Raw genomic sequence first — 24074 nt, 5'->3', positions numbered from 1 at the left:
TTCAATGTGAAAAAAGAAATGCGCTCCCTGGCAAATAGATGAGAAAACACATTGGTGCACAGAGCTAAACGGAAGTGACAGTGACAGAGTCACATAGGTGAGCAGCTATATACATATGGTAATAGTTGCGGCTGTGTACACACCGTCATAGTTGCAACTGTAACCTGAATTGTTTCCTGTCTTCTTTTTATGTTTGAGGCAAATAGCAAAAGGAAAGAAAAAGGCATGAAATTGAAGGGCTACGGAGTGATGATTCAAGATGAGTTTTAAGAAAACCACTTTTCCATTTTGGAAAATGCACTCTGCCTACATCAAAAGCCCGAAGGGATTCCACCTTCCTGCCTTTGAAAAACTCCGCCTTCAGCACCAGATGTCTGGGCTCCTTCCGTGAGAGTGAGGTTCTGCAAATAGAACAGAAGGTCTTTTGTGGACGCCTGAAAGACCCAGCAGTACATTCCTTGGGGACTTGCCTGATCTGTTTCTGGGACAACCTAACTTGGTTTCTGCGGAATTCCTGTTTTTCTTTTCAGAGTGAATCAGCTACGCACATGCGTGAGCCAGCCGTTCAGTGCCGCCGAGACAGCCAGTGCGTGTCTGTTTTGGCAGGAAGAAGACGTTTCTTCCAAGGAGCAGCCTCCCCGCCACATCCAGCCAGTGTCGCCCTTACACAGCTGCATGTCAGGTAACTGGCCTTCCTGGGGCTTCTTCTTACAGGCCGGCTTTTGCACGTGCAGAGACGCTCCAGGGGATATTCTTTTATGCTAAACTGCGTCTTTTCAAACAAGTCCCTGTCAATGTTTTAAAAGTAATTTGCTTTCAAAAAATAATAATAATAATCAGTGAAAATCTCAAGTACAGATTTTACATGGGAGATTTCCAAACGTAATGCATAAAAAAAAAGCAACCAGGGAAGATGCACCAAATGGGAGACATTGCATCCACACTAGATTCTTATCTTAGAGATGCTGAAGGCACGTGCACTGAACATCGAGGAGACACCGGAGGTGAAAAGCGAAACTGGGTTTGGGAACAGGGCCCAGGCGAAGCGTTGAACACAGGCTCGCAGCCCGGGGCTGAAGCTCAGGGCGGGAAAGGAGGGCTGGGATTCCTTCTCCCCGGAAGAGAATCAAAGGCTATATTGTCAGTCTCGCATGGGTGTTTCCTCGTCTGCTTCTTTTATCTTTATTTCTATTGCATTGTATTATATTTTATTGTATTCTATATTTTATTATTTTGTTTTATTTTAAATTCAGACAGGATCTTGCCGTGTTGTCCAGGCTGGTCTCAAACTCCTGGCCTCAAGTGATCTTCCCATCTCGGCCTCCCAAAGGCCAGAGTGTGCTAGCTGGGATTACAAGTGTGAGCCACCGCGCCCAGCCTCTTGTCTCTTTCTAAAGATACCTTGTGTCTTTAGAATAAAAAAGTAGAAAGTTTTATTCAGTAGTAAAAATTAAATCTGGACCAAAATGTTTAACATTCCAAGGGTTAAAGTGCAGAGTTCTTTGGAAAAGAAGAATCTGCTTTTATTGTGTCACTAAATACATAAATACATCAGTTCAGAGGTAGGCCACAGACTTGATATCTAACCGTATGTCATATGACTGTTCAACCATGATTGAGGGTCCTATATTTAGACACCAATATAACCAGCCAGATAAAACAAACACAAGCAGTCATGTTCCCCAGGCAAGTCAGAAGCAGCCCATAATATGCTTTTTCCTTGAAAAATCATGTACATATATATGTTATATGCATATATGTACTTGTTTTATATGTATATATGTACTATACATACACACATAAACATTTTTACTTTAAAAAGTACATATATTAACGTTACATGTATATACGTACATGTTTTATAGGTATATATGTTATGTATACATATATGTATGTATATGTTATGTACACATATATGTATGTATACATGCATGTACATGTATACATTATATACATATAAGCATACATATATGAACACATAAACATGTATGTAGATGTCTATATGTACATGTTTATATATGTTATATGTTTATATTTATACGTGCATATTATAACATGTGTTTATATGTAGATGTGTACGTATATGTACATGTTTTATGTATCTATACATATATGTACATATATATTTTAAAGTATATATTATTTTTGTAAAGAAAAGCATGCATATTTTAATAAAGAAAAATTATGCTTTATTATATATTTATATATTATATTTATATATTTTATTGTTTTTTTTTTTTTTTTCTAGAGATAGGCTCTCACTTTGTTGCTCAGACTTAACTTGAACTCCTGGGCTCAAGCAATCCTCCCACCTCGGCCTCCCTAAGTGCTGGGATTATAGGCGTGAGCCACCACACCCAGCCTTATTTACACATTTTATGTGATACATTTATACTATGTATGATGTACAAAAGTTATACTATATTATATATAATAATTATGAATATATAAATTAAAATATACGTGAAAATATTCCTTTAGGCCCCCTACGAGGAAATGACTTAAGATTTGTTGCCAAAAATCACAAAGTAAAAGCAATTACCATTAGGGCACACACCTGTGGCAGGAAAAGAAAACATTTCTGACACCCCTCCTAATACTCGTTTTGAGACATGCCACCAAAACCGTCCACTTGTAAAAATGAGTCAGGCTGGAGTGTGCCAGCGTGTCAGCTCCTCATCCCAGAAGTAGGGTGGTTTCCACCCCCACATAAGGAGGAAGTGAGATCAGGTAGGCTATGTGACTTCCCACAGACCCAGCATGTGGCTGCATATGAAGTTGGGAAGAGACAGCAAGTGGAACTCTATGAAACCCCGTCCTTGTAGGTCAAGGATGGTTGAATAATAGGGACCATTGCGTAGGGTTCCATTCTACAGAGTAACTTCCCAGCAATGATCATGCAGTGCCTCAGAAACTGCTTCCTGCCCTCTTGGTCTTGTCTTGTCTTTTCTTTTTTGAGACGGAGTCTCACTCTGTCGCCCAGGCTGGAGTGCAGCGGCACAGTCTCGGCTCACTGCAAGCTCCGTCTCCCGGGTTCAAGCGATTCTCCTATCTCAGCCTCCCAAGTAGCTGGGATTACAGGTGCACACCACCACATCCAGCTAATTTTTGTATTTTTAGTACAGACGGGGTTTTGCCATGTTGGCCAGGCTAGTCTCAAACAACTGACCTCAGGTGATCAGCCCACCTCAGCCTCCCAAAGCGCTGGGATTACAGGCGTGAGCCACCGTGCCCAGCCCGTCTTTTCTATGTTTTTAAACCAAGCATTGCTTGAAAATAATCCTTTTTTTACTTTTTTTTTTTGCTTATTTAATTTTTTTCTTTTTATCTTATGTTTATTATTATTATTATTATAATTTTTGAGACAGAGTCTCTCTCCGTTGCTGAGGCTGGAGTACAATGCTGCGATCTTGCCTCACTGTAACCTCCGACTCCGGGGTTCAAGCAATTATCTTGCCTCAGCCTCCCGAGTAGCTGGGATTACAGGCATGTGACACCATGCCTGGCTAATTTTTCTATTTTCAGTAGAGACAGGGTTTCACCATGTTGGCCAGGCTAGTCTCGAGCTCTTGGGCTCAAGTGATCGGCCCACCTCGTCCTCCCAAAGTGCTGGAATTACAGGCATGAGCCACTGCGCCTGGCCTTTTTACTTCTTTTGTTTGTTTGTTTATTTACTTTAAAAAATGTTTTCTTTTTTATTTTTATCTTATCTTTATTATTTCTTATTTACTTCATTTACCACTCAACAAATAACTTCTTTAAAACATTTTTTTTTTTGAGGCAGGGTCTTGCTCTGTCACTCAGGCTGGAGTGGAACTGCAGCTTCAACCTCCCAGGCTCAAACAATCTTTCCACCTCAGCCTCCTGAGTAGCTGGCAGTAGAGACACATGCCACCATGCCTGGCTAATTGTTTTATTATTTATAGAGACAGGGTCTTGCTATGATGCCCGGGCTGGTCTCGAAGTCCTGGGCTCAAGCGATCTTCCTGCCTCAACCTCCCCAAGTGCTAGGATTATGGGCATAAGCCACACTGCCCAGCCTAATTTTTTTTATTTTTGAAGAGACAGCATCTCACTTTGCTGCCCAGGCTGCTCTGAAACTCCTGGCCTCAAGCAATCTTCCTGCCTCGTCCTCCCAAAGCGCTGGGATTACAGGCATGAGCCACCATGCCAGGTTGGATATGATCATATTATAGCCAGCACCCTGTGTAACAGCACAGGCAATCACTTAAAAACCTAAGGACACTGGCAGAATACGGTGACTCACATCTGTAATCCCAGCACTTCGGGAGGCCAAGGAGGGCAGATCACTGGAGCTCAGGACTTTGAGACCAGCCTAGGCCACATGGCAAAACCCCGTCTCTACAAAAAATAAAACAAAATAAAAACCTAAGGAAACTGACCACTGGTTTGGTAGACGTGGGCGTGGCTTTGAGATTCCCCCATGCTGCGATGTGGGGGGAGTCTGCTCTGTCTGTCCTAACTCTCTCTGATCTTCTGACTTGGGAAAAACAAACTCGAAGTCAATCATTCCCAGCTCAAAACCTTGTGCAAGTGCTCTCTGCCTTCACGCTTGCTTCCTTTGGGAGAGAACCTTCCTCTTCTTGATCGGGGATTCAGGAAGGAACCCAGGAGCAGAGGTGAGTCCTGTGAATGTTCATTTGTGCTGGATTTGGGCTCCGTGACCACGCATGAAGTAGTGTGGTGAACAAAGAGCTCCCCGTTCCCTTTTCTGTCTCTGAATAATTGCCCAGTTTGTTTTGATAAAGCAGAAACGTACCCGTGACTTACAGGCCTAGGAATGCAGCTCTTTCCTGGAGAAGGGGGATCTGTTTTCTAATCTGCAGGAGAGGCCTTGGGCAGGCCCCATGCTCTGGGTCACCTCAATGTCACAGTTTCCAAAATTAAACTCATTCAAGGCTGTTATCACCATCTCTTTATTTATTTAACGTTTTTCTCCAAGAAAAAATATTCATATTTTTACTTATAAATACATAACATTGCGGGAGAAAGAAAAATTAGGTCGGGCACGGTGGCTCACGTCTGTAATCCCAGCACTTTGGGAGGTCGAGGCGGGTGGATTGCTTGAGCCCAGGAGTTTGAGACCAGCCTGAGCAAAAGAGGAAACCCCACCTCTACTTAAAAAAAAAAAAAAATCAATAGCCAGGCATAGTGGCATGTGCCTGTAGTTTCAGCTACTTGGGAGGCTGAGGTAGGAGGATCGCTTGAGCCCAAGAATTTGAGGCTGCGGTGAACTATGTTCGCACCATTGCTCTCCAGCCGGGGTGAAACAGCCAGACCCTATCTCAAAAAAAAAAAAAAAAAAAAAAAGGAAAAGAAAAGAAAAATTAGAAAAAGCACTTTTCCTAAATCTCCACACCCAGAGATAAACCACTGCTGGGCAGGATTGCTGCAAAAACCATATTCCCCTATTTTGTGGTGGTTTGGGGTTTTCTCATTACATTTGTATAGTATTTTGCTTTTATTCCGTTTTCTGACCATTGGCAGCATGTCATTGTAGGTCAGAAAGCAATGCTGAGGGTATTAAAATGCTCATTTTGGTTTTCTCTCCATGTACAATTTTAAATCAATCTCTTTCCCGGTGAAGATGCTATTAGGTTGGTGAAACGTAATTGCGTCTTTTGCTATTACTTTTAGAATATGAGAATTGTGTGTGCTCTCTAGGGTAAAACAAACGAACAAATAAACAAAAAAACCTCACGAGCAGGGCGTACACCTTCTCCCTTCCTTCTGTGTTCTAAACAAAGCACAAATGATATCTAAGGTCTTTTTCTCTTCATCAGACAGAAAATTATTGGAGATGTAGCAATTCAGTGTTAGACATCCATCAATAATGTAAGAAGTGCATTGATTCGGTCTGGAAAGGCCAGAAAACTTGAAGCAAAGGCAGGAAGACTGTAAGCAGGGAGGGGGCTTCCAGGTCACAGAGAGGTGAGAGAGGAGCAGTTGCCTTCTTTTGAGTTTCTGATGAGCCTTTCCAAAGGAGGCAATCAGATACGCATCTATCTCAGTGAGCAAAGGCGGGACTTTGACTAGAATGGGAGGCAGAGGCCCTAAGCAGTTCCCCGCTTGACTTTTCCCTTTAGCTTAGTGACTTGCGGGCCTCAAGATTTATTTTCCTTTCACAAAGCTCATTGTCTTTCTCAGAAGACTGGTTTTGTGCCTGAACCCTGCTAGGAGCAAACACCCCTCCCAGCATCCCCGAAAAGGCGATGAGGGGAAATCCCTCAACCAATCGCTTCTCTCCCGCTCACACCCTGGGGTTTTGCCGCCCTGCGGACCTTGCCCACCCCTCCTCTCTGCCCTCCCCGCTCCCACACCAGCTGTGTCTATCCTTGGTCAGGTTTCACCTGGACAGACACCACGGCCACTTCTAGGCTCTCAGTGCCTGCTGGCTCCAGTGTGTCCTCACTCACTGGCCGCTCGGCCCTTCTAAAAGTGACCAGGTCACTCCCCTGGTTACTCAGAGGCAGAAACCCAACACATCTGCATGCTCCTGTCTCTTTATCTTCTATGCATGCCCATGTCCTGTCAACGAAAAGAAGCGAACTCTGTAGAATATTTGAAGAGATTTATTCTGAGCCAAATAAGAGTGACCATGGCCCATGACACAGCCCTCAGGAGGACCCAAGAACGTGTGCCCAAGGTGGTCAGGGTGCAGCTTGTTTTATACATTTTAGGGAGGCATGAGGTGTCAATCAAATACATTTAAGATACACATTGGTTTGGTCCAGAAAGGTGGAACAACTCAAAGTCAGGGGGCTTCCAGCTTATACATAGATTTAAACATTTCCTGGTTGACAATTGGTTGAGTTCATCTAAAGACCTGGGATCCTAGGAGGCTGAGGCAGGAGAATCACTTGAACCCGGGAGGCGGAGCTTGCAGTGAGCCAAGATCGCGCCATTGCACTCCAGCCTGGGCAACAGAGCAAGACTCCGTCTCAAAAAAATAAAAAAGAAAGATTAAAAAAAAAAAAAAAAAAAACCCTGGGATCCCTAGAAAAGAAATGTTCAGGTTAAGAGAAAAGATTGTGGAGACCAAGGTTATTTTGAAGTCTTGTAGCGGCTGCCCTTAGAGACAATAGATGACAATTGTTTCCTATTCAGACCTTTAAAAGGTGCTAGAGTCTTAGTCAATCTTTTCAGGATTGGAAGGGTCCGGAAGAAAAAGATGTGAATATCTATGTGAATAGAGATTCTTTACATCTTTACAGATGCAAATTTTTCCCCACAAAGGACAGCTTTGCAGGGCCATTTCAAGATATGGCAAAGAAACATGTTTTTGGGTAAAATATTTTGATTTTCTTATTTGTCTCATGTTATGCCAGAGTCAGATTGGAAAGTAAGTCACAATATATAGTTAAATGAAACCCTTCTGATGAGAATTTATGGTTTGTAGGGCATGACTCTCCAGACCCCTTAGATAGGAATTTGGGCAAGATAAAAAGAAAAATCAGAGCTTCGTCCTCAGTCCCATGCACAAGCCACATGGGGTCAGACCACTGCAGTACCCTGAAGGTGACCTCTTGCTGCCTGCAACTCTAATTGTTATCTTCCATCTCATTCCTTTCCTGCTCTACACCCTGGGCTCTCCCTCACTTCTTGGCGAGACTGAGGGGCCGCCCCTCTGTGCTTTGGGGGTCGCCCGTTTCCCTCTGTGGACAGAACATTTCCAAGTGTGGGCAATGGTCGCCCCCTCTCCCGGCAGCACCTACCCCTAGCGACGAAGGCGAATGCGTCTCTCCTTCATGCAGCACTCAGTGCCTGCAGAGTCCTCTAGGCCTTTTTCCTTCACACTGACACTCCCAGTTCTGTTTTCAAGTCTGGACCTCCTGGGCTCAAGCAATCCTCCCACTTCCGCCTCCCAAAGTGCTGGGATTCCAGGCATGAGCCACCACGCGCAGCCTCTCATTGTATTTCTGATCTCTACTCAGATTCTTTTGTGTATCATCCAAGCTTTGATCTTTCCCCGCTTCCCCCTTCCAAATCAGGACTCTCTCTCTGCATTTCTGGACATTAGGAATCACCCCTGCTCTGGGCTCGGGAAGCAGAAGACAAAATAATCTGCTTCCGGACACTGGGATTCTCTCATCACTTTGTGATCACTCATGGGCTATGAAAGCTGATAAAGGGGATGGAGACCCTATGACCACTTTCTTCCTCTTTCTCTGAAGACCATCTGGCTGTGTATTGAAACACGTTTTACATTCTTAACATAGTATTAAACATTTTTGAAGCCTTTTCACTCGGGAAGAGCATTCCTTTATAGATTTTGATCATAGTTTTAAGATATTTTTGCTATTGATATCATGAACGGGAATCAAAGTTCCCCTTTCTAATGACTTACTTACTGTTTTATTTATAATCAGGTCAATTTCTGCTGTCAATGTGATTGTGGACATCTTTATGTCTTACAGGAAGTAGAGAGAGAGACAACATGTTACATCTGCACCGTTCTTGGTAAGATACAATTATATGCACTCATTAGTAGTCTCCTTCCTTCTTTTCTTTCTTTCTTTCTCTTCCTTCCTTCCTTCCCTTCTTTCTTTTCTTTCTTTCTCTCTCTCTTTCTTCTTCCTTCCTTCCCTTCTTTATTTTTTTTCCTTTCTTATATAGAGACAGGGTCTCACCATGTTGCTCAAGCTGGTCTTGAACACCTGGGCTCAGGCGATGCTCCCACCTTGGCCTCCCAACGTGCTCAGATAACGGGCATGAGCCACCACGCCTGACCGCTTCTGGATCTCTTGATGGTGCTTTCTCAGAATGCACTGATAGTGATTTATCCTGCATCTGGAGAATGAAGCATGAGACCCGTGATTAATAGATGTGCTCCAGGCTCCCTTGATTTGATGTTGCCCCAGGCAGCCTCAGAAGGCATTGTATTTCATTCTCTGCAAATCAGGTGGGCATCAACCGCTACCATCGGCCAGGTGTCTGGTTTTCCAGGGAAAATCAGGGTTTCCCCTACTACAAACCTTGGAGACTCAGATTACATCTTTACTGCATCCCACTGGGGATTGGGACACTATGGCCCTGCTGTCCATGTGCATTCCCAGGGTGGCATCGATGAAAGAGGCAGCAATGATAGTGGCAGGCTGTATGTCACCAACCCCTGCGGAAATGTTCCCTCATGGTACGCAACTACCAGGGCTTTCTCCTCCAGGCTGGAACCTCCTTCACCTCCAAACCCACTTCTCATCAGATACCAGTGGGCTAAAGAAGTCAGTCCTGGGTATTTTCATCTGTGTGCTACAATGAACAGAGGGTTTTCATAGACTCAGAAGTAGCGGCTCACTGTGGTCTCACCTTGCCCCAAGCTTGTGTCTCTTCCTTGCTCTGCTGGGTGGTCCAAACCCTAACCCCAGCCTCCATTCCCTATGTTCAACACAGTTTGCTTAAGGAAGAACAATGAAGAAGAGGGAATGGAGAAGGGGCAATAGCTGTTCTGGGGACCCGATCCATCCAAGAAACCATGACTAAGGCAGGCTTTCTGTCTGTTTTTGCTTTTTCTTGTTGCTGTTGTTGTAGTTTTGAGACAGCCTTGCTCTGTTGCCCTGCAGTGGTGCAATCTCAGCTCGCTGCAGCCTCAACCTCCCAGGCTCAAGCGATCCTCCCACCTCAGCCTTCCCAGTAGTTGGGACTACAGGCACGTGCCACCACGCCCAGCTAAGCTGTGTATTTCTTATAGAGATGAGTTTTCACCATGTTGCACAGGCTGGTCTTGAACTCCTGCGGTAAAGCAATCCACCCGCTGCAGCCTCACAAAATAGTGAGATTACAGGAGAGAGCCACTGCACCCCACCAAGGCTTTCTGTTAATCATGACTTTAATCACTTAACAACAGACTTTACAGCATCAAAAAAAAACACAAAAAACTTCAAGGCCAAATAAAGCCATCAACGGTATCAGTTAATTGTAACCAGAGAAAAACAATCAAATGCCTAAGAGATGTCCTCAAAGCTATTCTGAAATGTGATGATAATATCAATACCTCTTAAAATAGTGATGCCAACTTCCCCCATACACAAGTTCTGCAAATGAGATGGACAGGAGCATGACGCAGTCTCTGACAGTTTGTGTTTCAGGAGCTGGCTGCCAGCGATGCTCGCTGTACTGCTAAGTTTGGCGCCATCAGCTTCCAGCGACATTTCCGCCTCCCGACCGAACATCCTTCTTCTGATGGCGGACGACCTTGGCATTGGGGACATTGGCTGCTATGGCAACAACACCATGAGGCAAGGGACAGAGAATTACTCACCTGGTGCCCCCAGTGCAGACACCAGAAGAAAGAGAAGCCACTGAAAATGCATATAACCCTTGATCTTGGCAGTTCACACTTCAAGAGTTCTGCACTTCTGCGTTTTCTAACTCTCCCTAATGTTACTTTCTTCCCATGCCAGCACTAACCTCACCTCAATCCATCCTACATATGACTGCTCATTTCATTTTTATTTTTATTTATTTATTTTTATTTTCTATTTTTCTCTGAGACAAAGTCTTGCTCTGTGGTCCAGGCTGGATTGCACTGGTACAATCACAGCTCACTGCAGCCTTGACCTCCCAGGTTCAAGTGATCCTCCTGCCTCAGCCTCCCGAGTAATTCTGGGACTGCAGGTGCCCACCATCATGCTTGGGTAATTTGTAAGTTTCTTGTAGAGGTGGGGTTTTGCCATGTTGCCCAGCCTCGTCTCGAACTTCTGGGCTCAAGTGATCCACACACCTCAGCCTCCCAAAGTGCTGGTATTGCAGATGTAAACCACCATACCTGGCCTCATTTCTTTTCTTTTTTTTTTTTTTTGAGACAGAATCTCACTGTGTTGCCCAGGCTGGAGTGCAGTGGTGCAATCTCGGCTCACTGCAACCTCCGCCTCTGCGATTCCAGTGATTCTCCTGCCTTACTCTCCAGAGTAGCTGGGATTACAGGCGCCCGCCACCATGCCTGGATAATTTTTCTATTTTTAGTAGAGACAGGGTTTTGCCATATTGGCCAGGCTGGTCTCGAACTCCTGGCCTCAAGTGATTCACCCGCTTCAGCCTCCCAAAGTGCTGGGACTACAGGTGTGAGCCACTGTGCCTGGCCTCATTTCATTTTTTAAATATGATTTTTATCCACCCAGTACATAATGGACAATGCTTTAGAAATGCTATCAGCCGGGCATGACTGTAATACCAGCCCTTTGGGAGGCTGAGGCAGGAGGATGACTTAAGGCCAGGAGTTCAAGACCAGCCTGGGAAACATAGTGAAATCCTGTCTCTAGAAAATATAAACATTAATTTTTTTTTTTTTTTTTTTTTTTTTTGAGACGGAGTCTCGCTCTGTCACCCAGGCTGGAGAGCAGTGGCATGATCTTGGCTCACTGCCAGCTCCGTCTCCCGGGTCCACGCCATTCTCCTGCCTCAGCCTCCCAAGTAGCTTGGACTACAGGCGCCCACCACCACACCCCGCTAATTTTTTGTAGTTTTAATAGAGACGGGGTTTCATCATGTTAGCCAGGATGGTCTCAATCTCCTGACCTCGTGATCCACCTGCCTCAGCCTCCCAAAGTGCTGAGATTACAGGCGTGAGCCACCACGCCCGGCACATTAATTTTTAAATTAAAAAAAAAATTAGCCAGGCATGATGGCATGCACCTGTAATCCTAGTTATTCAAGAGGGTGAGGCGTGGGAGGATCACTTGAGCCCAGGAGTTTAAGGTTGCAGTGAGCTGTGATCAGACCACTGCACTCTGGGCGACAGAGACCCTGTTTCAAAAAGTAGGCTGGCCATGGTGGTTCACGCCTGTAATCCCAGCACTTTGGGAGGCCAAGGCAGGCCGATCACTTGGAGGTCAGGAGTTCGAGACCAGCCTGGCCAACATGGTGAAACCCCCGTCTCTACTAAAAATACAAAAATTAGCTGGGCATGGTGGCAGGCACCTGTAATCCCAGCTACTTGGGAGGCTGAGGCAGGAGAATCACTTGAACCCGGGAGGGGGAGGTTGTAGTGAGACTCAGATAGTGCCACTGCACTCCAGCCTGGGTGACAGAGTGAGACTCAGTCTCAAAATACAAACAAATAAACAAACATACAGGAGAAATCAGTGTCAATATTGATCTCTGTCTCACTCCCAACCCTATCCATCTAGCCAAGCCCAGCACTTATGCGGGATTTCAATCCTCCCCTGCTGAAAAGCTCTGCTTCAGACAGACAAGTCCACACCCTCCTAATGCCAAAATATGGCGTGTCCATCTGTCAAGAGCTAGAGCTAGTCCGTCCTCCTGTCCGAATTCCAGCCTTCCACCCTCATGTAGTACTTACAGTGTGTTGGCGTCCATGAAGTCAAACCTTCCCATGAACACTGTGAGCTCCAGAGAAGGTGCCCTGGGCTCTCAGTTCTGCATTCCCTCTGAGGTTGGTCTCTCAGTACCAACAGTGCCTTGTGGAAACTTAGTCACTCTATCTACTCATTCATTTATTTATTTTAGAGACAGGTTGTCTCTCTGTCACCCAGGCTGAAGTGCAGTGTTGCAATCACAGCTCACTGCAGCTTCAAACTCCTGAGCTCAAGCAATCCTCCTTCCTCAGTCTCCCAAGTAGCTGGTTCTACAGACATGCACCACCATTCCTGGCTAATTTTTCTATTTTTGTAGTTTTTTTTGTAGAGACAGGGTCTCGCCATGTTGGCCCGGCTGGTCTTGAACTCCTGGCCCTAAACGATCCTCCCTCTGTGGCTTTCCAAAGTGCTGGGATTACAGGCATGAGCCACCGCGTCCAGCCACTCATTCCTATTTAAATGAGTTGATGTTTCCTTGAAAGTTCAGAAGACATTAGAAATCTTTGACATTACCTTTGGGTCATTCCTGAGAACATCTTGAAGCACTCAGCGATGACCAGCAGACCTTCTATGAAGTAGCATGTAGCTATGCTTATGAAAAGCCTGTCTAATTTTAACAAGTAAAGCTGTTAATTTGTCCCTCCACAGGACTCCGAATATTGACCGCCTTGCAGAGGACGGCGTGAAGCTGACCCAACACATCTCTGCCGCATCTTTGTGCACCCCAAGCAGAGCCGCCTTCCTCACGGGCAGATACCCTGTGCGATCAGGTCAGTCTCTCTTTACAACTGCACTAGGGTGCAGCCTGGTGTATTCGTCAGTTTCTAGTTCTTACATTTTGGTTTTTTTATTTTTTATTTAAATAGAGATTGGGGGGTGCTCTCTCTATCTTGCCCATGCTGGTCTTGAAATGCTGGGCTCAAAAGATCCCCGCTCCTTGACCTCCCAGAGTGCTGGGATTACAGGCATGAGCCACCGTGCCCAGGCAGCTTTTATATTCTGATGCTTTGACATCTTAGGGCTTTGCTGACCTCGGCAGGACTGGCCCTCCCAGGGCTAGCCAATTCTTAGAGATAGCAAACAAGTCACCTGGGAGTGCACCTTTCATGCATAAACCAATCAGTCCAGAGCCCACACCCCCAACCATCACTTTTATGAGATTTTCATATATGGGGCTACTCTCTCCTTGCCCTAATCCCCCCAGAATCAGGTACCAGCTTTCTAGGGACAGCCCCTGCAGATGAAAGCCCACGGAAATTGTACAACCTGGCCAGTCTTAAGCCGGCTTACCCTACCTTGCCCATTACTTTCCAAAAAAGAAAAACAATAAATAAGAAAGGCTTTTTCCATGCTTTCCCCTCACTCCCTCTGCCTCCTGACCAACCCTGGAGCTTCCCCATATAGTCACACAGCATGGCTCACCCCTGCGTCCTCTTGAACTGTGAGTAATAAACTATCAGAAACTGTGAGTAATAAACTATCTCTCCAATGACAGTCATCTCCTGATCTGTTGGCCTTGCCATAGCTGAATGATAAAACCTTAATAATAATAATACATAACACCTACATTTTAAAGCACTTGGGTAGAGGCTGGGCACGGTGGCTCATGCCTATAATCCCAGCACTTTGGGAGGCTGAGGCAGGCAGATCACCTGAGGTCAGGAGTTCAAGACCAGCCTGACCAACATGGGGAAACTCCGTCTCTACTGAAAATACAAAAATGAGCTGGGCGTGATGATGAGTGCCTGTAGTCCCAGCTACTTGGCAGGCTGAGGCAGTATAATTGCTTGAACCCGGGAGGCGGAGATTGCAGTGAGCCGAGATCGCGCCACTGCACTCCAGCCTGGGTGACAGAGCAAGACTCCGTCCCAAAACAAACAAACAAACAAAAAAACCATTGGGTAGAGATTTGGAATGTCTGGAGAGCAGAATAAAATTTTATCAGTGGCTACCAACCTTGTCAGTACATTAGAATCATCCAGAGGATATTCCCACCATCCCAAAGCCCAAGTTCCACCCAAGACCAATGAAAATTAGCACCCCTGGGGTGATAACCAGGCGTCAGAATATTTTGAAGCTCCCCACACGATTCCAATGGGCAGACAACTTTGAGAACCTTTGGATTATATCAAGAGTTTGATGAAATTATAAAATCATTTTTAGTTCAGGCACAATGGCTCATGTTTCTAATCCCAACACTTTAGGAGGCTGAGGTGGGAGGATTTACTTGAGTCTAGGAGTTCAAGACCAGCCTGGGCAACATAGTGAGACCCCGTCTCTGCCAAAAAATTAAAAATATTAGCTAGGCATGGTGATGAGCCCCTATAGTCCCAGCTACTTGAGAGACTGAAGTGGGAGGATCAGTTGAGCCCAGGAGTTCAAGGCTGCAGTGATCTATAGTCATGCCACTGCAGTCAAGCCTGGGTGACAGAGTGAGACCCTGTCTCTGCAAAAAATTTAAAAATTAGCCAGGTGTGGTGGTGCGCACCTGTAGTCCCAGCTACTCAGGCAGCTGAGGTGGGAGGATCGTTTGAGCCCAGGTGGTCGAGACTGCAGTGGACATTGATTACACCACTGCATTCCAGCCTGGACGACAGAACAAGACCCCATCTTTAAATAAATTAATTAACAAACAAAAAACCATTTAAATTTTTAGTCCTTTTTCACTGAATTATATTGCTTATAACCTGCACATAACAGGAAAGTCCATCTTCTCGCTAACGTTTTCAATAAATTAATCATTTACTTTGCTGCCAAAAATGCAATCCACTAGGCAAAGTCATATAGGAAGTCCATTTTCAATTTAATTTTAAGAGAGATTTTTACCAAGTGTTCTATTTTTGAATAAATAATAAATAACAAACAGAAAAAAAAATGCGGAACAGTAATTCTTTTTCTTAATAATTGCTCAAAGGGATGGTTTCCAGCATTGGTTACCGTGTTCTTCAGTGGACCGGAGCATCTGGAGGTCTTCCAACAAATGAGACAACTTTTGCAAAAATACTGAAAGAGAAAGGCTATGCCACTGGACTCATTGGTATGTACGTTTTTAAAAGTGGTAAGCACATGACTTCCATATGGAAGGGACATTCAGCTAAAGAGTTTGGGAAGGAAAGTGGGTGAGGTGCTGTGGGATTTCCCACTAGACAGAAAGCTGCATGTATCTAGGAACCATGTTCCTTTCCAGGTTGTTTTCTGCAAAGTAGATACTCAAGAAATACCAGCTCAGGCAAGGTGGCTCATGCCTATAATCCCAGTACTTTGAGAGGCCGAGGCGGAGGGATTGCTTGAGCCCAGAAGTTTGAAACCCGCCTGGGCAACATAGCAAGACCCCACGTCCACAAAAATATATATAAAAATAAATTAAAAAATAAATAAAATGTGCTCATGCCTATGGCATATGTTCCAAGCTCCATTGCACAACACATAATTGCTTCTTTGTTCTGTGGGATCCTCTCCCACCCTTCACATGGACTTTTTGTCTTAGACATGAATGTCTTAGACTGAACACCTTCAGCTCTTTTCTGGTTGGTTTATGGATCAACTTGGCTAGTTTAGTGCTGCCATCTAAATGTTTGTGTCCTCCTAAAATTCCTAGGTTGAAACCCTTACCCCCCAGGTGATGGTGGCAGGAGGTGAAGCCTTTGGGAAGTGATGAGGTCGTGAAGGTGGAGCCTCATGTGTGGGATTAGTGCCCTTACAAAAGTGACTCTGGTCAGGCGCGGTGGCTCATGCCTGTAATCCCAGCACTTTGGGAGGCCAAGGTGGGTGGATCGCTTGAGGCCAGGACTTTGAGACCAGCCTGGGCAGCATGGCGAAACCCTGTCTCTACGAAAAAGAAAAAGAAAGAAAGAAAAGGAACATCAACTTAATGAAATACTTGGCATCTCAAACAATGTTCTCGTAGACCATGATAAAAAAAAATAAGAAAAAATATATTCTTGCATCAAAAATTTCTGTAATGCTACCTATTTTTCCCTTTGGTGTGTATGAAAATGTCTTTACTAGATTTAGTACCTCCCTGTCAGCTTCCATAACTAACATGGTTATTTTTCTACAAGTTAACAAACATGTCATGTATTGGATGAAAAATAAAATTAATGACAATAGTTCCTTGAGAGGAGACCAAGTTGCCATTATCATTATTGGGTTATAGTAATGATTTTTATCAACAGTTCCATTTATTGATAACAAATAACATGACTAGTGGATACAATGAGTATAAAATTCAATAAATTATATATTTCTAAAAATTAAAAATTATAAAATGTTCTTTGTTTAATTTTTTACCAAAAAAAAAAAAAAAAACAAATTCTGGGGAGATTCAGTCATCGCTGTCAAACAAAGGTGTATTTTTTCCAATAGACTTTTTTTTTTTTTTTTAAACAGGGTACTCACTCTGTTACTCAGGCTAGAGGGCGATGGTGCAGTCACAGCTCACTGCAGTCTCGACCTCCCAGACTCAAGTGATCCTCCCACCTTAGTCTCCCAAGCAGCTGGTACTACAGGCTTGCACCACCATGCCCGGTTAATTTTTTCTTTTTTTCTTCTTTTTTTTTTTTTTTTTTTTGTAGAGATGGGGTCTTCCCATGCTACCCAGGCTGGTCTCCAGCAATCCTGGGCACAAGGAATCCTCTCACCTCGGCCTCCCAAAGTGCTGGGATTATAGTTGTGAACCACCATGCCTGGCCAACTATAATTTTTCTAAGACAGAAGAGTCTATCCTTAAGGGATATTCATTGGGAAATCATGAGGTTTTCCAGATGGCAGACAGCATTGGGGTGGTTGACATCTCTTTGTCAACACCATAGTAGTGGCTACATGGAAGCAAAGACTATATTCCTTTGACTGAATTTGAAAGGTGTGCCTTGCAAAACCCACCACCCACTTCAACCATGGCCACTATGATAGTGGTTTCTCAAAGAGAGAACAATTCCAAAGTCCAGAAGTCTTTTGCCCATGCTGCTTATATCACATGGTGCTTTCCGGCCTTCATCATTGCACTGCAAAACAAGGTGCAATAGACTAAATAATGGTCCCAGAGATGTCAGGCCCTAACCTCTGAATCTAGCAAATATTAGCTTATATGCAAAAAGAGTCTCTGTAAATGTGATTAAGTGAACAATCTTGAGGTGAGAAGATGATCCTGAATTATCCAGCTGGGCCCACTGTGCAAGGACAAGGCTTCGTTTAACATGGAGGTAGAGGAGGATTGGGCCACAGAGAGGAGAAAGCAGTGTGATTAAAGTGAGGCGACCACAAGCCAAGGGATAGCTGGAGCCACCAGGAGCTGGGAGAGGCAGGAAGGATCCTCCCCTAGAGCCTCTGGAGAGAGTATGTGTGTGTCTGTGTCCTACTATCCTCTTCTTATAGGACACAAGTTCTATCAGATTAAGGCCTGTATTAGTCTGTTCTCACGGTGCTAATAAAGACATACCCAAGACTGGGTAATTTATAAAGAAAAGAGGTTTAATGGACTTCCAGTTTCACATGGCTGGGGAGGCCTCACAATCATGGTGGAAGGCAAAGGAGAAGCAAAGGCATGTCTTTCATGGCGGCAGGCAAGAGGGCATGTGCAGGGGAACTCCCATTTATAAAACCATCAGATCTTGTGAGACTCATTCACTACCATGAGAACAGTGTAGGGGAAACCACCTCCATGATTCAATTATCTCCACCTGGCTCCACCCTTGACACATAGGGATTATTACAATTCAAGGTGAGATTTGCATGAGGACACAGCCAAACCATATCAGTGCCCAAACTAATGACCTCATTTTACATTAATTATCCTTTGAACACCCTGTCTCCAAACACAGTCACATTCTGAGGTCCTGGGTGTTAGGGCTTCAACTCACGAATTTGAGGCAGGCCAGGATCCAGCTCACAATAGAGTCATTGCAGATATAATCAAGTAAAGATGAGGTCTCTACAGTGGGCCCTACTGCGATGACTGCTGTCCTTATGAGACAAGAGATTAGGTCGCAGACACACACAGAGGACAACGCCATGGAAACATGGAGATGGAGACTGGAGTGATGCGACCACAAGCCCAGGGAGGCCTGGAGCCCTCAGGAGCTGGGAGAGGCAGAAAGGATCCTCCCCTAGAGCCTCCAATTTGAGTGTGGCCTGGAGACACTTTGATCTCAGACTCCTGGTCTCTAGGACTGGGAGAGGATAGATTTCTGTTGTATTAGGTGAACAGTTTTACAGGAATTTGTTCCACCTGTCACGGGTAACTAATATTTTGGTTAAAGCTGACACATGGGGTCCTCATTCCCCTGAAACGATGAGGCCAGATTGTGGTGCAAATAACAGCTAATGCTGCCCACACTTCTTTGCAATCTCCTGGCCCCCCAGTGTCTAACAGAGTATCAGGAATGTGACAAACAGTCAATATCGACATGTCCAGTTATGCTCAGATGCTTGTCACATCAACATCCTTTTTGCCTCTCAGGAAAATGGCATCTGGGTCTCAACTGTGAGTCAGCCAGCGATCATTGCCACCACCCTCTCCATCATGGCTTTGACCATTTCTACGGAATGCCTTTCTCCTTGATGGGTGATTGCGCCCGCTGGGAACTCTCAGAGAAGCGTGTCAACCTGGAACAAAAACTCAACTTCCTCTTCCAAGTCCTGGCCTTGGTTGCCCTCACACTGGTAGCAGGGAAGCTCACACACCTGATACCTGTCTCGTGGATGCCGGTCATCTGGTCAGCCCTTTCGGCCGTCCTCCTCCTCGCAAGCTCCTATTTTGTGGGTGCTCTGATTGTCCATGCCGATTGCTTTCTGATGAGAAACCACACCATCACGGAGCAGCCCATGTGCTTCCGAAGAACGACACCCCTTATTCTGCAGGAGGTTGCGTCCTTTCTCAAAAGGTCAGCAGAAAAGGGTCAGCTTCCTCCAAGCACTCAGCTTTGGAATGAAAACGCATCCTAAATAGTCTTCTTCAGTCAGGCATGGTGGCTCATTCCTGTAATCCCAGTGCTTTTGGAGGCTGAGGTGGGAGGATCACCTGAGGTCAGGAGTTCGAGACCAGCCTGGCCAACATGGTGAAACCCCGTCTCTACTAAAAATACAAAAATTAGCCCAATGTGGGGCTTTACAGGTGCATGCCTGTAATCCCAGCTACTCGGGAGGCTGAGGTGGGAGAACCCCTTGAACCTGGGAGGTGGAGGTTGCAGGGAGGTGAGGTCACATCACTGCACTCCAGCCTGGGTGACACACAAAAAAAAAAAGTCGTTTTCTTTAATTGACGTTTGAAGAATGGGATGGCCATGACCTAGAAGGACAATTTTTTGGTAAGAATGGGGCATAGATGAGGGTCAGTGGAGCCCTGTGACTTGCCTTGTGTCCATTAAAACATTGTTACAGCTGAGCTGGGCATAGTGGTACACACCTGTTATCCCAGCTACTCGGGAGACTGAGGCAAGAGGATAATTTGAGGCCAGGAGTTAGAGACCAGCCTGGACAACACAGCAAGACCCCATTTCCACAAAAATTTTAAAAATTAGCTGGCTGTGGTGGCATGGACTTGTAGGCCCAGCTACTTGGGAGGCTGAGGCAGGAGGATCACTTGAGCCCAGGAGGTTGAGGCTATGTAGAGGCTATGAAGGGAGCCTGGGCGACAGAGCAAGGCCTTGTCTCAAAAAGAAATTGTTACAGGTCAGCTGGAATTTGCTACTACTCTGAGGTCAGTCTTATTCCATCAGCATCCTCGGATCACCACAGACACTATTTAAGTAACCTGCATCACCTGAAGGGCTTTATAATAAATTATAAACTTAAAAAAAAGTCTATCTTCAGAAGTCAGATGTCTTTTGGCAGAATTCAGCCTGCGGTCAATTTTATGGCAAGGAAAATTCCTGTGTGGGACCAGGAGAAATGGGATGAAACTAGTTCTCAGTACTACACAGCTATTTTCATGCTCCCCAAGGGCATTCTAGTAAAGATGGTGACACCATGAAAAGTCACCTTACCTGGTGACAGTGAGGTTGTCATCATCTCCTACAACATCCTTAGATAATTTTTTTCTTTTTTTTTTTTGAGACAGAGTCTCGAGCTATGGCCCAGGCCGGACTGCAGTGGTGCAATCTTGGCTCACTGCGACCTCCGCTCCTGAGTTCAAGCAATTCCTGTACCTCAGCCTCCCAAGTAGCTGGGATTACAGGCATGCACCACCATGCCCAGATAACTTTTATATTTTTAATAGAGATGGGTTTTGCCATGTTGGCCAGGCTGGTCTTGAACTCCTGACCTCAAGTGATCTACCCGCCTCGGCTTCCCAAAGTGCTGGGATTACAGGCGTGAGCCACTGCATCCAGCCCCTTAGAGAGTTCTTCATGGCAATACCTAATGTATGACAGAAAGGACATTGACAATTAGCTTGCAAATTAAAGCAGGGTAAGACTGTTGTGTTCTTTTTGATTTTAAATGTGACAGGATCTGGCTATGTTGCCCAGGCTGGTCTCGAACTCCTGGGCTCAAGTGATCCTCCTGCCTCAGCCTCCCAAAGTGCTGAGATTACAGGCATGAGACACCATGCCCAGCCTGACGTGTTCTAATTAAGGCTAACACCTTCACCATTGCTCTTAGGCTTCAAGGATCTAGATTAGACCATGAAGGCCGGGTGAAGGGAGGGAGAAGCTAAAACACTGCTTTCAAGGAGGACAATGGAAATAATATGAATAACCCAATATGCCTCATTTGTGAAGTGTGTTTTTTATAACTATTTTATGTCCTAATCCTCACTACGTGGTAGCAATTATAAAGAAAATGGAATGTGTGGCACCACTTATTCTATAAGCTAAAGCTTGAGGTTAAAAATAGATATTGAAATAATTGAACAAAATAAAAGTCATGTCAGTAACCTACAGTTCTTTTAACTTTGCATTAAGCAGTAGAGTTAGAACATTATAATATTCGGGGGGGAAAAGATGCATTAGATCAGTATGGGTTTTTATTTCTTTATTTATTTATTTTGAGACAGGATTTCAATCCGGTTGTCCAGGCTGAAGTGCAGTGGCGCAATCTCAGCTCACCGCAACCTCCTCCTCCCAGGGTCAAGCAATCCTCCCACCCCACCCTCCTGAGCAGTTGGGAGTACAGGTGCATGTCACCACATCCCGCTAATTTTTGTATTTTTAGTAGAGATGGGGTCTTGCTATGTTTCCCATGCTGGTCTTGAACTCCTAGGCTGAAGCAATGCTCCTGCCTCAGCCTCCCAAAATGCTGGGATTGCAGGTGTGAGCCACCACGCCTGGCCCAGTGTGGATTTTTAAATAGATTTCAGAAGGGAAGGGAAAAGTCATGATGTTAAAGAGTCTTAAACAAGACGTGTGTTGTGGTGCATGCCTGTGATCCCAGCTACTTGGGAGGCTGAGGCAGGAGAATTGCTTGAACCTGGGAGGCAGAGGTTGCAGTGAGCTGAGATCATGCCACTGCACCCCCGCCTGGGTGACAGAGCCACAATCCGTCTCAAAATGAAAAAGAGAGAGAGGTAACAGACCAGAAAGGCATGGTGGCTCACGCCTGTAATCCCAGCACTTTGGAAGGCCGAGATGGGCAGGGGCAGGTCACTTGAGCCGAGGAGTTCAAGACCAGCCTAGTAAACATAGTGAGACCATGTCTCTACCAAAAAAAAAAAAAAGAAAGAAAGAAAGAAATTAGCTGGGCCTGTTAGCACATGCCTGTGGCCCCAGCTACTTGGGAGGCTGAGGTGGGAGGATCACTTGAGCCTGGGAGATTGAGGCTGCAGTGAGCTGAGATCATGTCACTGCACTCCAGCCTGGGTAACAGAGCAAGGCCCTGTCTTTAAAATAGCCAAAAAAAAAAAAAAAAAAAAGGAAGATTGTTAAATATAAGAATTATTTTTCTGTTGAAGAAGAGTTTTGAGTGTTTCTTTTCGGTGAGCAGAGTTGAGAAGACATTTAAGTAATGATGTGACAAGTGAGATCCGTATTTAGTATCTACAGGACTTCAATCTCTGTTTTACCAAAAAAGTCACCTTAATTGCTTTGTATTTATTTTTAGGAATAAGCATGGGCCTTTCCTCCTCTTTGTTTCCTTTCTGCACGTTCACATCCCTCTTATCACTATGGAGAACTTCCTCGGGAAGAGTCTCCACGGGCTGTATGGGGACAACGTAGAGGAGATGGACTGGATGGTAGGTAAGTGCACTTCCAGGGAAAATGGGCTGCTTCCCTTCCAGCAATAGAAGCAGGAAAGGAAACAAAGAACGAGAAGGTTAAAGACAGAAGATGCAGAATAGCGATTGCAGTGCGATTGGATTTTAAGAGTCCAAAATATTATAGCACAGATCTTCACTGCATTAGCAGAGGGTGAATTCCATAACACATGCACGGGAGGCAGTGCGATTCGGCCAAAGATGTCCACATCTTAATCCCATGTGGCAGAAAGCTGTCCACTCCCTAGACAGAATAATGGCTGCAGAGACATCCACGTCCTAATCTTGATGTGGTAGACATAAAAATGGCCCCAAAGATAGCCACTTTCTAATCCCCATGTGGGAGACAGAATAATGGCCCCAAAGGTGTCCACATCCTAATCCCCATGTGCTAGACAGAATAATGACTCCAAAGATGTCCACGTCTTAATCCCCATGTGTTAGAGAGAATAATGACCTCAGAGATTTCCACGTCTTAATTCCCAAGTGGCATACAGAATTTTGGCCCCAAAGATGTCTACATCCCATTGCCGTGTGGTAGACAAACGAAAGAAAGAGCAGATAAAATTCCTCTCCGCCGTAGAGTGGCTAGTGGCTCCACCGCACTGAAAATAGACCTAAATTTCCTCCTATCACCTACAAAAGCCCCATGACCTGCTGCTGCCCAGATCCTAGTCTGACCTCTATCAGAAGGGGTGCGTCAGTGAAGCCTAAAGCTCTCCCCATTCTCCTGTGCTCCTTTTTTGTTTTGCCTTTGTTTTCCTCCTCCTCTTCCTCCTTTCTCCTCCTCCCCCTCTTCTTCTTCTTCTTCTTGTTCTTATTCTTCTTCATATTCCTCCTCCTCCTCCTCCTTCTTCCTCTTCCACTTCTTCCTCTTCTTCTTTTCCTAACACGGCATCACCATTGCTTCTCTTCGTGACCATGTGTTAGGTAGGTTGATTTTCCATTTCCCCCAGGGGAATATAAACTCCTGTGGGGCCGGATTGTCTTGCCTCATTCCCTCATTATATTTCCTGGGTTTAGAACAGGATGGAAAGGGAATCTTGCTTGAGTGAGTCAGGGCTGGGCGAGCACCTGTATATGGGCACAGCACATCCTGCCTCCCAAAAAAGAACTTAGGAACCGCAGGGTTTAGGTGGTGGTGGGCTGCGAATCCCAGGATCCTCAGAATAATTGCCATCAGAGATTTGGGTGAACGACGTATTTAAAAAAAAAAAAAATTGTTTCCTCAACAAGCTAGGCATGGAAGGAGAAAAAGTTAATTGTGTGTGTGTGTGTGTGACAGGGTCTCACTTTTTTTGTTGTTTTGTTTTTTTTGGTTTTTTTTTTGAGACCGAGTCTCACTCTGTTGCCCAGGCTGGAGTGCAATGGCACGGTCTCAGCTCACTGCAACCTCCGCCTCCCGGGTTCAAGCAATTCTCCTGCCTCAGCCTCCGGAGTAGCTGGGTTTACAGGCACCCGCCACCATGCCCGGCTAATTTTTGTACTTTTAGTAGAGATGGGGTTTCACCATGTTGGCCAGGCTTGTCTCGAACTGCTGACCTTGTGAT

At 45.1% G+C, this 24074-nt stretch overlaps 1 protein-coding gene across 7 annotated transcripts in view; it reads left to right on the top strand.

Annotated features, from left to right (window-relative positions):
• Positions 1 to 437: 437 nt before the first annotated feature.
• ARSL (arylsulfatase L) overlaps positions 438 to 24074 on the top strand; it is a 34887-nt gene continuing 11250 nt past the window's right edge. Inside the window, exons 1-8 of one of the 7 annotated variants that reach the window (XM_054677072.2) lie at positions 438 to 682; positions 8439 to 8481; positions 8638 to 8923; positions 10095 to 10256; positions 12984 to 13105; positions 15250 to 15372; positions 18793 to 19216; positions 22371 to 22507. In XM_054677072.2, the coding sequence (XP_054533047.1) occupies positions 8826 to 8923; positions 10095 to 10256; positions 12984 to 13105; positions 15250 to 15372; positions 18793 to 19216; positions 22371 to 22507 (1066 nt within the window). In that variant the 5' untranslated portion in view covers positions 438 to 682; positions 8439 to 8481; positions 8638 to 8825. Of the gene's footprint in view, positions 683 to 4340; positions 4641 to 8390; positions 8482 to 8637; positions 8924 to 10094; positions 10257 to 12983; positions 13106 to 15249; positions 15373 to 18792; positions 19217 to 22370; positions 22508 to 24074 lie in introns of those variants that run through there. The other 6 variants (XM_016943888.4, XM_016943889.4, XM_016943890.4 and 3 more) reach the window with 6 other exon arrangements.

This window comes from Pan troglodytes, chromosome X (assembly GCF_028858775.2).
Source record: "Pan troglodytes isolate AG18354 chromosome X, NHGRI_mPanTro3-v2.0_pri, whole genome shotgun sequence".
NCBI lineage: Eukaryota > Metazoa > Chordata > Mammalia > Primates > Hominidae > Pan > Pan troglodytes.
Note: the sequence above shows the minus strand (reverse complement) of the source record. Positions and strands in the feature narration are given on the sequence as shown.